Raw genomic sequence first — 16,800 nt, 5'->3', positions numbered from 1 at the left:
CGGATCGCATCATGATCAAACTTGTGATTCCCACCCCTAGTTGGTCCATGATCATATAACATTTGACTTTGACTGTAGTGATACGGAAGGCTTCGGTGTGTGATTAACGAGACATTAACGAGAACACACACTCATGCCGGGCTCAGACTACATGAATTAATTCAGCCCGATATTAACACGATTTTGGCGCGGCCGACACATTTCCAACAGCCGTCTTTACCTCTTCTAGTGACACAATCAAAGAGCAGCGCCGGGGCGTCTGGGATGCCTCACGACACCCAGATGGAAAGTCTAGCATGCAAAGTCTTTTTGGTCTTTTCTCGCCTAGTTTGACATCTACTACGATGAGTTCCTTTTGACTTGAGCTTGGCCTGTGGCTTCAGGGGCAGAGCGTCCCCACCCCGTAACTATAGCAACTCACTCACTCCTGCATGCGAGGAGAGCCACTGACTGAGCACTGCTGCTACACGGTGCTGCTGTTGCGCTGTGCTGTCTGTCTTGCCTGCGCCCTGTCAGTCCTCTTTTCGCTCCGTGAGGTTATCAATTATGATTTCATTTTTCACTGCATGAGAAAGTGGACTTGTGGCGTGCGGTCGTTCCTGACTTTCTGGGTGAGAGTTCAGTTGGCAGCCCTGGTCGGGATCAGACTTGTAGTGTTGCCACTCTCCCAGTCAAGACACATCACACATTGATGGCAGAATGATTGCCTCGTCTGAAACGGTGACATCGTGAAAGACAAAATATATCATGTAGTCTGAGCCCTGCATCACCTGTAAAACCTGACCAGACCTGTAAAAGTCTCAGTAATACAGCATCAGACGTTGGAAGAAACAAAAAGTGTAAAGGCACAGACATAAAGGACGAATGACAATAGGTAGACAAAATACTATTCTAATATCTTTATATCCGGACTTCATTTATCAGCATCTACTGGCCAGCAGTGCTGTCAACAGCTCTGCCCTTTACTCATCCATACCTTGGCACACATGATCACATCAGAGGGGGAGATTTCAGGGTTACATAACGATGTCCGCCATGAAGACACATTTTATGAGAAGAACATTGTAATGTACATTCTACAGTGGCATTGGCTTCCAGGACCTTTGGAGCACCCGCATGGCTTCAAGCAGAGTAACTTAAAACTAAGTTTGAAATGATATGGACCTGGCTTAACGCACCTCTCCTCCTTTTCCAAATGTGAACTCTGCACACTCTGTATTGTACATCCACAATCACCCAAAGAAATGCATACATGATTGTAGAGCCAACAGCAGCAAGTGTTGATTTGAATAATTCCTGTCGATAACGATGAGAACAATCAATAGCTCGGGGCGCCCCTGCTCACGAGGAGTGCTGAGGGAAATGGACGTGTGGTAAAAGGAACATTAGGGCGTGAGTCATGGAAAACAGAACCCACTTAGACCGTGCACATCCACACACCCACATGGTCACTCTATGCTCTTCATGTGCTTGTTAAGTGTGTGCCCACTCACATCCAACAGGGGGCAGGATGACGCCATATCAAAGATGAAGCAGCAAACTCCAAACTGATAATGCTGCTGCCATCACCATCCACTGGTGAAGGCAGGGCTTGTTTCATTCACAATATAATATACAACTAATGATTTCCCTATAATCATGTCATCACAGCAGACAAGACATGTGAATGTCAAACCCGGTGGTGATTGGTCGAGGATGGTAGGGATTTGTAACATCACATGTTCGCCCAAGCGCTGCCGGTGCATGGTCAGAAGCCTGTTTTTCAGCCGTTTATGAGGGGCAGTGGGGCTTTGTGACAGGTGGGAACACAAAAGTGAGCTCAGTGACGCCAGTAATGAACAGTTGGTTTTCAAGCAGCATTGTTGGCTGGGAAAGCCTACAGCCTACCGTCTTTCTCCTTGATGTGCCCACCTCTGCTTTCCTCAGTGTCACAACCTCCGTTGCACCTCGCTCCTTCAACCAGCATAGATAGAGCCTCCCCCTGCATATATGGGCGAGGAAACAACAGGGGAGGGAGAAGGTGGGTCCACTGTGGATGCGTGACTTTCACTCTCTTTATCCTGACCTCCGCCCACCACATCTCTTCCACAACTGCCTTGTCTTTCCATGCCGCTGGCCCCGCTTTTACTGTGGAAGAGCAAACCAACAGCAATGCCAAAATCATCAGGCTGAAACCCATCAAAGAAATGGCCAACTAACAATCAATTCTACGTGAATTGAGTGGTTTTAGGAGTCGGGGTGTCTGTGTGCATGCGTTTTCTAAGACTTACAAAACAGATGTTGGTCTCGGGGATGATGTCCGACAGCGACACTACGTCTTCATTTCCAGACAGGTTCCCCGAACTGTCCCCGATCGCCTCTTCCCCAATACTGGCACAGAGAAAGACAGCACAGACAATGAATGAATAACACACATGAGGTCATATGCATCCATGCTACGGTCTGGTAGGGGTGTGATTGAAGGCCTATGGGCGCCTTTCTCTATGTCATCAGTACCTGCGAGAAGCACCTTGGTCGTGGTCTGTGTATGCAGATTTGTGCACCTCCACCCCTACAGACCTACAGCGAAAGTAAATACAGCAGGTCAGAGAATAGAAAGCTAAAATACCTTGAGAGAGAGGGAGGGAGAGAGAGACAGAGAGAGATGGAGGAGAGATGATGGTTATTGGTGATGCCTTACCGTAAGGGAGGAGACGAGGAGGCAAGTCCTGTGCTGCCTAGTGATGAGGTGGACAGGTTGGCCTCACCGTCACCAGAACATCCCATCAGTGGAGGGGTCCTTGGCACAAGATCCGGTCTGCCCGACTGCATGCCTGACAACAAACAACCATAATAAGAAACCAAACTATTGCAGATTTCTAAATAAGTGTCTCTATTCCAGACACATGAACAGCCATGACAAACACAGGAGTTGTTCTGAAGATGTCTAAATAAGTGTCTCTATTCTAGACACGTGAACAGCTACGACAAACACAGGAGTTAACACAGGAGTTAAATAAGTGTCTATTCTAGACACGTGAACAGCTACGACAAACTCAGGAGTTAAATAAGTGTCTCTATTCTAGACACGTGAACAGCTACGACAAACACAGGAGTTAACACAGGAGTTAAATAAGTGTCTATTCTAGACACGTGAACAGCTACGACAAACTCAGGAGTTAAATAAGTGTCTCTATTCTAGACACGTGAACAGCTACGACAAACACAGGAGTTAACACAGGAGTTAAATAAGTGTCTATTCTAGACACGTGAACAGCTACGACAAACTCAGGAGTTAAATAAGTGTCTCTATTCTAGACACGTGAACAGCTACGACAAACACAGGAGTTAACACAGGAGTTAAATAAGTGTCTATATTCTAGACAAGTGAACAGCTACGACAAACACAGCAGTTAAATAAGTGTCTCTATTCTAGACACGTGAACAGCTACGACAAACACAGGAGTTAAATAAGTGTCTCTATTCTAGACACGTGAACAGCTACGACAAACACAGGAGTTAAATAAGTGTCTCTATTCTAGACACGTGAACAGCTACGACAAACACAGGAGTTAAATAAGTGTCTCTATTCTAGACACGTGAACAGCTACGACAAACACAGGAGTTAAATAAGTGTCTCTATTCTAGACACATGAACAGCGACAACAAACACAGGAGTTGTTCTGAACACGTTGCCAAAGCTCTACCTAGTGTTTTGGTCATATTGCTCGTGCTGCCTCAGTTCTCCGCCTTTCTGTCTTACCGCTGTCTCCCTCTGAGTCTGTGCTTTTCAAATGGCTGTGGTAGAGCAGTCTGGAGTCAACAGGTGACTGTCCTGCTGCGTGGGACAGAGGGGTAGGTGCTCCCAAGGTGGGAGCCCTCCTAAGGCCCCCTTGACCACCACCACGACTCTTCTTAGATGGGGAAGGCTTTACTGAAGATGGACAGGAAGGAGCAGGGAATGTAAGAGGAAATTAAATGATTAATCAAAGGCACCAAGCCATCTCACTCCTGGATTTTAATAACCCCAGAAAGCCTTGAGATGTTTCATGCTGTGACAAACAATATTATGCATCGAAGAAACCTCCATTCATTGTTACATCCACACACACGGTCACACGCAGACTTACACCCACACACACGCAGACTTACATGTTACATGTTACACCCACACACACGCAGACTTACGTGGAATCTTCTTAAACGCTGTGTTACACATGAATTGCTGGAACCGTTCAGCATAGAAGCCAGGTCTGTGAACCGAGACAGTATCCTACAGAGAAAAGGCAACAGAGCAGATGATCGTAGGGTTAGATTTCATATTAGTAGGTTTATTAGTACAATTCGGTAGCAACAATACTTTTGTCAAAGCATGAGATACATTTTGTAGTAATTTTGCTCACACGGATACATTCTTTGGCTTTGTAGGATGGTGTAGTGCAGAGGTTCTAAAAATGTTTTTCAGCCAAGGACCCCTTACAAGATAGAAAATATACCGGGGACCCCTCATTCTGATTTGTGATTTTGGGCTAAGCTTAATTGTTTCCACGGTAACTTTTAAATTGATAGGTTTCAGATAGAATGTAATCCATGCACCATTTTAGATTTAAAGCATAAAATATTTTCATTGAACTATGAAGCTTTTCAAAAAAAAAAATATTCCCCCCGCCCCCTGAAAACTTTTCGCGGACCCCCTGGCAAAGTGCCACGGACCCCCATTTGAGAAGCACTGGTGTATTGTGTCTGCTGCGCTTACCCCATCATGGACCAGGGCCTTCCAGGAGTGCTCTATCTTCTTGATAAATCTAAAAGATGGGGGGGGGAAGAGAGGATATACTGCCTGTGTATTGACAGTGATGAACATCAGCAAATGTGTAACGCATGCAGCTAGGTAAATCAAACACAGAACAGTAGCTTGCTCAGGATGGAGCTAGGTAAATCAAACACAGAACAGTAGCTTGCTCAGGATGGAGCTAGGTAAATCAAACACAGAACAGTAGCTTGCTCAGGATGGAGCTAGGTAAATCTAATACAGAACAGTAGCTTGCTCAGGATGGAGCTAGGTAAATCTAATACAGAACAGTAGCTTGCTCAGGATGGAGCTAGGTAAATCTAATACAGAACAGTAGTTTAGCTCAGGACTTGAGACTCCTCACATGAACCAGCTTGACTGCTCTGTGTCAACAAACCTGTAGGACTGCAGAATGTCAATGATGCCAATGTAGACCAGCATCCTCTCTCCTTTAGTATTGCGAGCTGGAATCCCCCCCATGCTGGAATGACGAGGACAGGACAACAGATCACTCAGTAGCTATTTGCAATGTACAGATTACACTGAACAAACCATTTCATTCAAACTCAGCTCTGCTGGTAGTCCGTTAAGTGACAAGACTCACTGGTCTTCTGATTCCAAGGCTCCTTTCCCTCGAGCTTCTCCTTGGATGGACTCCATGGCTGTGCAGTACAGACTTTTCTGGACTTGTGGCCGGCGGGTCTGATCTGGGGTCACTGCCCCCTCCGACCCCCCATTGTCCCCGGAATGGCCCCCACCGCGCTCCCGCTCTCGACTGGCCTGGTCCAAGTTGTGTATGCCCATCAATAGACTGTAATCCATGATCTTGAAACTCTGTAGGAGCTACACAACAGTCGCACAATGAAGGGGGGAGGGGGGGCACTATTGCTTTATTTGATGTTTGACTGTGACACGAGGGATGGAAGAGAGAGTGTGTGAGAGAGTCGGGTGGCATGTGACAAAGGTTCCAAGAATTGAACCCAGAGTTTAAGAATTATGATATATGTGCATATTTTATGTATGAATGCGTCTTGTAAACCCATGAGGGCTGGGAAACTTGACTGCATGACACTTAAATACAAATGAATCAATCAATGAAATACAGGTGACCCTGTGACTCACCAGGCAGTCCCTCTGGATGGTCTTGCTGAGGGCATTGTAGTTGTCACCTTCCAGCAGCAGGCCATCAGGCAGGTCCTGGATAAAGTCCAGGTCTTTGTGCGTGGGCACAGCCTTCTCCCTCTCCTTAGGCGAGGCTCGTCTCTTATAGGTGGAGCCCTTCAGGTCATATTTGAGGTGCATGGGGACGATCCGAGGCAGCAGATTGTTCATCACTACGATGCGGATGTTCTTGCCGCCAGCCTGGACGCAGTACAGCCCGTAGAACTTGGGTAGCAGGGTCCGCTTGTTTTGGTTTAGATTCTGGAAAGGAGGAGTAGGTAAGAAAGAGGCGACTTCTAGATCCAACAGTTAAATTGGGAGAAATTAATACAGCTTCCGTTCTATTCAGTCTCCTACTCTCACGATAATCACAGTTATAAAAAACCTAATTATTCATACTGCACACACTCCCCCCTTCCCCTTCTGTCCCCTCAGACTCACCATGAAGTATCCGGGCAGGAGCTTCTGGAGGAACTCTGCCTCTTTATGCTGAACAGTCTTGATGATGAACTCATCATCACCAGACACGTAGAAGACGGAGCCACTGGCTCCAGAGTTAGACAGCTCGATCAGTGGCTCATTACACAAAGAATACTGCAAGAGGAAGTGGAGTTTGCATTAGTATACAATCCAAGAACAGACATGTTGGCATAAGCTTAAATCTAACTTTAAATCTTTCTGCAGAGCAAAATAAATGTTGGGACAGTAGTTAGCACCACAATGAGAGCCCTTCTTCTAAACATGGATGTGCCTTTCAGTGTTTGTACTGACCAGGTAGTCATCTGGTTAGGGTGTTTCAGTGTTTGTACTGACCAGGTAGTCATCTGGTTAGGGTTAGGGTGTTTCAGTGTTTGTACTGACCAGGTAGTCATCTGGTTAGGGTTAGGGTGTTTCAGTGTTTGTACTGACCAGGTAGGCATCTGGTTAGGGTGTTTCAGTGTTTGTACTGACCAGGTAGGCATCTGGTTAGGGTTAGGGTGTTTCAGTGTTTGTACTGACCAGGTAGTCATCTGGTTAGGGTGTTTCAGTGTTTGTACTGACCAGGTAGTCATCTGGTTAGGGTTAGGGTGTTTCAGTGTTTGTACTGACCAGGTAGGCATCTGGTTAGGGTAATTCAGTGTTTGTACTGACCAGGTAGGCATCTGGTTAGGGTTAGGGTGTTTCAGTGTTTGTACTGACCAGGTAGTCATCTGGTTAGGGTGTTTCAGTGTTTGTACTGACCAGGTAGTCATCTGGTTAGGGTGTTTCAGTGTTTGTACTGACCAGGTAGTCATCTGGTTATGGTTAGGGTAATTCAGTGTTTGTACTGACCAGGTAGGCATCTGGTTAGGGTTAGGGTGTTTCAGTGTTTGTACTGACCAGGTAGGCATCTGGTTAGGGTTAGGGTGTTTCAGTGTTTGTACTGACCAGGTAGGCATCTGGTTAGGGTGTTTCAGTGTTTGTACTGACCAGGTAGGCATCTGGTTAGGGTAATTCAGTGTTTGTACTGACCAGGTAGGCATCTGGTTAGGGTTAGGGTGTTTCAGTGTTTGTACTGACCAGGTAGTCATATGGTTAGGGTGTTTCAGTGTTTGTACTGACCAGGTAGTCATCTGGTCGGATGCCAAAGAGTTCTCTGAAGTAACGAAAGGCAATAGGAGCATAGGTCTTAAAACGAAAGTCACTGTAGTGGTGAGCAGGAGTCAGGTTACTGCCTTCACTGAAAACAAATGAGAGGGAGACGAGAGAGAGCGAGACATGAAATTGAGTATTTGAAATAAAAAATAAAACCACGGACAAACCATGTTTGATCAACTTGACTTCTATTACCAACCTGGGAAAGAAGATGCTTTCAACCACCACAAAGTCCTGCATGAGGACATCCCTCTCAGCCTTTTGGCTCAAACTGCCAACTGTGTGAGTAATGCCCAACTGGATGGCACCTTTTAGGGCAGATGACGTGGTCTAGAGGACGTAAGAGAGAAAAAAGTCTGAATTTTTAGATTAAAGTCAGAATTCTCAGATTAAAGTCAGAATTCTGCGGGGAAAAAGAAGCATAATGTGACATCACTGACGATGTCACTGATGATATTATCGATGGTCTACCGGAATTTTAAATGTCTCAGGTCCCTAGATTTTTGTGACGTCAAAATAGGGTCACAAGCCAAAAAAGTTTGGGAACCCCTGATGTAGTAACAGATGACATGGTCTAGAGGACGTAAGAGAGAACATGTGGAACAAATTAAATTTCAATGGCACCTCTGTAACCTCTTGTGTACAGTATTTGCACCCGTAATTCTTAAGTGACTAGTGAGGGGGATTCCAGACTAATTTTAGAATACAACACTGTGCACCTAACACGTAGGCCTATGTATTGGTCCTCGGTCCTGAATCGGTGTCACTGACCCCCACCCCGGTCTAACCTTTTTATAGGTGGTTTCTCCTGTGGTGGTCTGAACGCCTCGGTGTCCAATGGTCTTCTTCATACTCTGAGTCGTGCCTGAAGAGCCAGGCATCTGAGGGAAGGAGAGGGGGGGGGAGGCAAAGAGGAACACAGAAAGATGGGTGAAGAGAGAGGGGGTTAGGTCAGGAAAGTGGTGAACAGAAACTTAAGAGGATGCACACGCACACAGACACACACGCACACACACACAAACAACAAAGAACATGCGGTCTTCTGGCTAGATTGGGTAAACATCTTCACATGACAACGCCAACTCTCTGAACCTGTTCTCCTTCCCTCCTCAGAGTTGACTGGGTCAACATTTACTTTAGCTGGCCTGGCTGGGACTGTAATGCAAAGGTGTTTGACATCTAACCGTTGTATTTTCTGATTGTCTTACCTCTGGAGAGGCAACTTTTCGGATGCCGCTGGGCCCTAATGAGAGAGGGAGAGAAATTAATTTGAGAACAAATGTGTTCATAGTACAATGACATATCAAACACGGAAAAACACTAAATTCTTCATTGTTAAAAGGTATATACTATGCAACTATTTCATTAAAATAATTTTTTTTTTATCCTATTCCCCTCAAAAACATAAATTTTAACCAACTAAATACTGTGGCAGTGTGTTTGTGGTCAGATGTTACCCCCTGCCCGATTTTGGTGCTGTTTACATTTGTTTGGCTGTAGTCGGGACAAATTTGTTGGGTACATCCCACGTCGGACGTATAGCGAGTCTTAGTGACTAGGGTTGGCACGGATCAGAAAACCCACGGTTCGGATCGCGTGACGGATTTTGAGCCACGGATCACAGATTTTTCGGATCAGCAAAAAACAAATAAATAAATAAAATCTCAGATTTTTTCTCTCAAAATTAGATTTTCGATTTCGATTAGATTTTTTAATACTATTATACTTCTCTAACCATTTGTTGCTCTGCACAGCTCAAAAAATATTTTTTTCTAATAAGTGACAATTTATGCTTTTACTCTGAAGGCAGAACAACCCAACTTCCTGTTTTAGCGTGGCGCTGCTATGCCTAACTTCCTGGCTGTTGCTTGCTAACTTGCAGTCACGTGACACAGACATGTTATGGAAACATAACGTTAAGCTACTCGGTGGCCCCACGTGTTGTTTGGTTGTTATGTGTCCTAAAGGCAACATTTCACCGTCCGGTGATAACGTGAAAGTGTGCGTGCGTATGTGTGTGTGTGTTGTGGCTCTCGTTATCTTGTGCAGGCCGCAACACGCTGCTCGCATTCCTGTGCTTTTTCAGAGGTGTTGAAATTAGGGATGCACGATAATTATCGGACCGATAAATTATCGGCCGATATGGCCATTTTGCGTTATTATTTATTATTCCAATAATGGCCTTTTTCCGATAAATTAACAGCCGATAATCAGACTTTGTTTTTTGCCTCGGACCGGAGCTATTGTTGTCGCACGCTCGTGACATCACAGCTGCGACGGCCAAACATGGCTGCTGCCATTCAGTATGTTGCCGTTTTTCAGTTTAGATGATCACAGCTATTGTAATTTGCAATCCATGTCCCGCACGGGTTCCGAGAGGAGGGCAAACGTCTATTACGTTAAACCAAAGCTGGCGATGATGCAGCGGATTTGTTTTTTGTTTACGTTAGCTTAGCGAGTGTTAGCGTTAGCTCGTAGCGCGGCCTACACTTCAGGCTCGCCCGCTTGGCAGACACACTGACACTGCTTGTGATCAAACAGCCCGGCAAAAGCACTTCATACTCACAGAGCTGGTGTAAACATATAGAAACTAATGTAAACCCCTTTACCCGAAATGAAACATCCAGGGTAGGGTTGGCACGATGGACGATGGCATCGACCATCGTGATTGGCCGACCCCCCATCGACCTCTGAGCCTTCTACATCGGATCATCATGATTAATTATCTGTTCTAATTACATTTTTGACGTTTTAATAAAAATACCAAGTCCACTTACCGTGACGCGTGGGGGATACACCGGCGGCATTAAACGAGCGCACCCAGTTTAGACTCAGAGAAGCCTCCCCTCCCCCTCCTCCACTCTAGTGCTTCTCTGCACTGGGTGCGCTTGTTTAATGTCGCCGGGGCGTCCCCCGCGCATGAAAAGTCAGTTATTTTGTTGTGAAAACTTTTAAGACAAAGAAGAAACTTCACGTTCTTTCCTGTTTTCAACCCAAAGTGAGTACAAGTCTTCAACTGTGAATTTAACTCGCCTGGTTCCAAAGTGAAAGTTGAAGTTGATACAGCACTAGCAATATTGAACGGCGCAAAACAAATAGGCTAACGTTAACGTTACAGATCCTGACCAACAACGTGTGTGTTGAATTTAACTAGCTGGCAATAAACTGACAGAATTACTGGTGGATATAACGTTAGTGTTCTGAAGATTCCTTTTAGTTTTTCCACTTCCTCTCCTCACCCAGTTCACTTCCTTTACCTCACTTCTTTCCCTAGCTTTACTCCTCACTAATAAGTTATTTTGTTCACCTGTTGGTTCCCTCACTGATTGTTCCCATTCATTTCACCTGAGTTCCCTCCCTCCTTATTTAAGTCTGCACTCCTCAGTTTCCTCCATTCCTTCCACACCAATGCATGGGGCGGCACATGGCACAGACCAACTGGTAAGAAACTTATGATTTACTCTTATTAGTTTTAGATCCTTATTCTTGGTTTGTATATTGTAGTTTAGATGGACAACTTTAAACCCTGAGTTTACATGGGCTAACTTTGATTTATCTTTTCCTAATCCTATGTTTTTGTGTCTTCCAGCATTTAAAGGGCAGCTCCTGTGTTTTTTCCTCCTGTGTTTTTCCCCCTGATTTCCCATCTATGATTTGCTGGACAAAATAAATGTTGCACCTGGATTCAAGCTGTTTCTGGACTCATATTTTCCGCATCCTGACCGATGCCCCATGGTGACAGTCAAACTAAACTTAGAAATTGGAACCCTCCATTACAGTTAGATTCGCGTGGGGTTTTGAACCTAATGAGAGAGTTGAGGAGACTGGAGAGAGTTGAGAGACAAATACAGCAGCAGCAGCAGCTACTGCTTGAGTCGCCTGGCTCTGTGCAGTATCTAGTAGCCTGCCTGTCGGTCTCATGAAGAGCTCAGCTGTCCTGCTTTTAACGTGTATTGCAGCGGCGGATGGCATAAATGACGATGCCATCGTCAATCACGATGTTTTGACTGAAACAATCACGATGGATATTTCGGGTATATCGCACAACCCTAATTCAGGGATTGCGTATTTAACTCCAAAAAACAACACGCTAAGGTTAAGCTAACCGCGCTAGCCGGGAGTCCCACTATAACAAAGGGACTTTGGAGTCCAGCAGCAGCTACAGTAGCTGCTGGACAGAGCCATCTAACAGAGCCAAAACAAAAGGTGCAGTCGCACACATTAGGCTACATAAAAAGTAGGGCTGTGCCGATTCACTTATCTCCCGATTCGATACTATCACGATACTTGGGTGCCGATTCGATATATATTGCGATTCTTAAGTATTGCGATTCTACGATTATTGCGATTCGATATTACGATTTATTGCGATTTTTGTTTCTTTTTTTCTTTTCTTTTTTCAGTTTGTTTGCTTTTTACACTAGATTAGAACATGGGAAAAGTTGAATCATACACTAGAGACTGTATATTATATATCATGAGTAGGGCTGGGCGATATAGTTAAAAACAAGGGCGGACTGGGATCATAATTCAGGCCGGGCATTAGATACCAAGCAGGCCAGGCCGATATGGGCCGACGTTTGAAGCCCAAAGATGCACCCACTTTAACCCTGAAGTGTAATTATTACTTCAGACTAACTAATAAAGTAATAAAACCACTAGTAAACCAGTAGGCGGCGCCTGGCCTGCTGTTCAGTGAGTGGCCTGACTGCGGGCACAAAAAAAAAAAAAAAAAAAAAAAAAAAAAAAATTTTTTTTTTTTTTTTTTTTTTTGCTTTTGCGATTATCGATTCTGGAATAAAAGATCGATTCAAAAAATCGTGACATTAAAAATCGCGATACTTAGGTGAATCGATTTTTTCTCCCACCCCTAGTGAATATATGCCATTGTTCTCTTGTTTTAATAAAAAAAAAATACTCTTAACTCATTGAGTGCCAAGGACGAGTATGTTCGTCAATTCGTTTAGTAACGTAGAGTGCCAAGGACGAGTATGTTCGTCAATTGCGTTTTTTGACGGTGGGACGTGGATCAAAGCCTCAGGCATCTCCTGTACAAACATTGTAGCTATTGAAGGTGTATAACCTATTTTACGGACTCATTAGGTGGCGACAGTGCTCTCCAGATTAGAGAAAGGTCCGGAAAACAGCAGGAAAAAGCCCCGTGATGAAAGAGAAACCGCTCATGCTGCAGCCAGAGCCATATAGATGGCTCTGTCTGCCGCTGACGTTGGCTGCGAACAGCAGTCAATCCGCGCACAACTGAGCCTCTCTGTCTCTGTCTGTCTGTCTGCATAGTTTCTCCACACGATTAGCCGCCAGAAAGGCAGCACCCGACGCCGAAGGGCCAAACCTTTCCCTGCAGTCCGGTTTGGCATTTCCGTGTCGCGCTGGGAGCCGCCGCACAAAAACGGAGCGCTCCGAAATAGACTGGGTGCGTGTTAGGCTGTGTGTTAGTGTGGGGAGGAGTTTGCAGCTGAGGGGGGGAGAGGGGGGTGGGGCACGCAGGGCACCACACAACTACACCACGTCACTACATCAGAAAATATTAGCTTCAGACTCAGTGAATGTGCTTGAAATGCTTCATTTCACAAAAGTCGGAATAACTCAGCTTCTAATTTGAAACATGTCTTTTTGCTCAAAACAACCTATCTTCTCCGGCTCATAACTAAAGAACGGAAAATGGTATCAATAAACTTTTTTTTGCAGATGATAGAAGAGAGTCTCATCGTTCTTTGTGCGTGTTCGGTGTTTACATAGTAATATCACACAATATTCTGCGGGCCTTGAGAAATCACTGAAAACGCTCTGAAACTCTGGCACTGGGAGCGTCCGTTCTCCAAAAGTGGCTGGCACTCAATGAGTTAATGTGTAACTTTTCATCTGGTATCGAAAATGGTATGAGTGAGTTCATGTTAATTCTGCTAATAAATACATAATACCTGCTTCTTGTCTTTTAGGGGTATTTTTTTCTCTTCAGTTACACAGATGTATCGTAGGTTAAATTTCTTCCAATATATCGATTATCGCAGAATCTCTGTATCGTGATAATATTGTTATCGAGGGCCAAGTATCGTGACCATATCGTATCGTGAGTTACTCCACGATTCCCACCCCTAGTCCGTGGACCACGGATGTTCCGAACCGCGTTCCGAACCGTGGGGGCGGATCACGGATTATCCGTGATTCATGCCAACCCTATTAGTGACCAGCCAATAACATCACTCACAGCGCAACAACCCAGCCAATAGCATCGCTAAGATGTTCCCTCAGCAGAGCGGAGTCAAACTTTTGTATAATGATATGTTTATGTTTTAATGAAAGTTGCATAGTATACCTTTAAGCAGCTGCTAGCTCTTGTTCAGACTCAACTCCATCAAACTCACGCCACTGTCAACCCATGCAGTCACACTGTAAGCCTTCAGTTTAAAATGATTTTGAAGTCAGACCACTTTAGGGTGGCAGCTTTTGACATGGAAGAATTTGTTAGTGAATGTTTGAGAGCCCTTCTGCTGGTTAATTAGCAGGGCTATTTCCAGCCTTGGCTGGAAGTCTAAGAGCAATGAGCCTAGGCCTAAATGTGGCCACAGTTACTCACTGCTGCTCCCAATAGCAGCTCTGTGTGAACTGGAACTACTGCTCCCCTGAGCTGGCTGCTCTAGATTTGCCTTGTCCCCAAGGACGTGTGCCCGTCCCCACCTCCGAACAAGAAAAACAGTACAATTTAAGTTCTACTTCCACTGTAATAGCCTACCTTGTCTCACAATGACTTAGCTTTTATCGTTCTCAGACTCCCTTTAATCTGTCTACACTGTTAGTTTCATGAACCGTTCAGCAAGCTCTACCGATCAGAGTAATCAGTGGCCCTTTGCCACATGTCAACCCCCCCCAACCTCTTTCCCTACCTTTCCTGTCTGCCTACTGTCCTTTCAAATAAATGCCCCCCCCCCCCCCCCCCCCCAAACACACAACTAAAATAGCGGGATAGTCTCCATAAATGCCTTGTCCTTACATACACTTGCTGTTTAAAACTACTATCTCGCCCACTCTACAGAGCACTTCGAGCCAGTTACCAATGGCAACATCTATTTCAGTGTGGGAGTGCCACAGGTCAATGTATACACAAGGATGTTCGGAAGCGTATAGCCTAGACATATAGTGACAGTGTGTGATAATTTAGCTATGTTCAACAGAGAATGACATGCATCTTTGCTCAGTTAGCAAGGACACACTGCAATCCCACCAGGAAACAATGAGCATCATTCTGCCCACATTCCTTCTCATTTTGGAGAAAAAACACACACTCTATAACATCACTGGCACTGCTCATGCAGGTTCTGCTCATACTCAAACACACACACACACACACCCATGCTAGTACCTCGCTGCAATGCTCTCCTCCAGAACTGAGTCCTAATATCTGTGGAGGAGGACATGGTCAGCCTATATGGCTTGACCTAAATGGGCGATCAACACTAAACAAACTAGTCTACTTGTATACGTTCTTACATGTTTAATAATATTGTTATTTTGCCTCCAAAATGCGTGTATGACGGTCGACCAAATAATAACACACTTGGTGCAACAGATTTAGGGTCGGAATTGTGCCCAATGACTTTAGCTTGTCACCGACACAGGCTTCACAACAAGTCAAACCATCTGATGTGTCCCTCTCTGTATACTAACAACAATAACAACTCCCTGTTCCAGCCTTGTTCACGTGTATTCTGTTTGTTACAAGCAGCCTGTACACTGCACAAGGCATCATATGGGACACACAGACTGAACATAATTTTCTGCCTATGAAGACTTGGTGTGACAGATGTATGATATGAATTGTTCAGCAGAACTTTAGCTTGTTACAGTTCTTGGCCCAATTAGCAACGCTAATATGCAAACCATTTGTTGCTCAAATGTCTAGTGAGTTTGGGTTCGACAGAATCTAAGACCCTGTATTTGTACAGTTTATCGGGCTCTCAGCCATGCAGGAGCGACAAGAGAGCTTTCTAGTACTATTTTTATATTCACTGATTCAAACTGAATTGCTGCTAAGGGAAAAGTGACTCCAGTAGTCACAGGAAAGCTGATAAATACGCGCAACCAAGGGATTAGGAAACTGCTACAGACCCCCTCCCTATGTCCTGTCCTCAAAATAAAACCCTAAAAACTGACCAAGCGCGTGCATGAGCTCCTTATTATCGTCACCACAAGTAACGTTATCTAACAGATGACGACAAAACGAAACCCGGGTCCATACACTTCAGCAAAATTCAGCTGATATGGTTAATGAAAAATCCATATTTCATCAGCTGTTTAGGGACTAACGTTAGCAGTCTGCGGCCTGCTAATTAACTTGATAAAGCATGTTAGTGGGTCGTCATTGGTTAATTGAAATGAGGAAATGTGTTAGTGAATGTTACTTGTGATTATTCATCACCCAACAGGGGTCTATTTTAAGTTTTAACGCAATTGTCTTGGTCGAAAATACATTTGGAAACTTCAACACTGCCCCCGTTAGAAACAGACTGGAGGGGACGAGGAGGGCTGAACTGGGCGAGCAAGACAAGAAGACGCCTGGAAGCTGGTAGCTACCGTTAGCTTCCCATGATGGACAGACGGCTTTCAAACACCAGCCTTCAAACATGATGTCCCATAACAAAGGGACGCTATTTACAAAACCACGGGAGAAACGTTACGTTACCCGGGCGCCCTCAGTTTCAAGCTAACGGTAGTCATGATGAACTGACGCCAAGTAACCGTTAGCCCAACGCTAATTGCCGGCTTGATAACGAAACACGCTACCATTTTTAGTCAACATGGCACCAGAATTAATTTACCAAATGTATCGGTAGATAGTTCACCATAACGTTACAGGCGTTAGATAATTAACTTGAGTTAGCTGGTTGGGTTAAAAACAATACCAGCTGACGTTTGTTAACTAACCTATCTAACGTTAAGTTAATGCTAGCGTTAGGTTAACTTGGTAACGTTAGACCAGCTGAAGCTAGCTAACGTTAGCTAACAGGGATCATGATAAAGCCGGAGTCAACACATCGCACTACTCGCATTGCTTCACATGGAGATTGGTTTGCATGTTTAACTTAAGAAGACAACAGTTACATTAACTAGCTAGCTACCTGTCGGGGCTGTTGAACCCGAGTCTGCTGTTCCAGCGGTCGCCATTACGGTTTTGACTGTTCACATCACAGCCAGCGCGAGTGTTGCATTTGATGCTGGTGGTGTCAGGCAGCACCATC

At 44.9% G+C, this 16,800-nt stretch overlaps 1 protein-coding gene across 1 annotated transcript; it reads right to left on the bottom strand.

The window, feature by feature from the left end:
- Positions 1-316: 316 nt before the first annotated feature.
- Positions 317-16,742, bottom strand: LOC310778338 (phosphatidylinositol 4-phosphate 5-kinase type-1 alpha-like). The gene is made up of 17 exons (XM_083638731.1): positions 16,681-16,742; positions 14,925-14,963; positions 8,755-8,789; positions 8,335-8,427; positions 7,746-7,876; positions 7,514-7,631; positions 6,374-6,526; positions 5,894-6,193; positions 5,376-5,614; positions 5,169-5,252; positions 4,736-4,784; positions 4,168-4,252; positions 3,743-3,913; positions 2,681-2,813; positions 2,497-2,559; positions 2,271-2,370; positions 317-2,127 (listed from the first exon to the last, which is right to left on the bottom strand). Exons 1-17 carry the CDS (start codon positions 16,724-16,726, stop codon positions 2,125-2,127), a joined length of 1,842 nt encoding a protein of 613 aa, XP_083494857.1. The 5' UTR covers positions 16,727-16,742; the 3' UTR covers positions 317-2,124.
- Between the last annotated feature and the right edge of the window lie 58 nt (positions 16,743-16,800).

Source organism: Poromitra crassiceps, assembly GCF_964638095.1.
Source record: "Poromitra crassiceps genome assembly, chromosome: 1".
In the NCBI taxonomy this organism is placed as follows: domain Eukaryota; kingdom Metazoa; phylum Chordata; class Actinopteri; order Beryciformes; family Melamphaidae; genus Poromitra; species Poromitra crassiceps.
The sequence above is the reverse complement of the archived record's forward strand: the minus strand, read 5'-3'. Positions and strand labels throughout refer to the sequence as shown.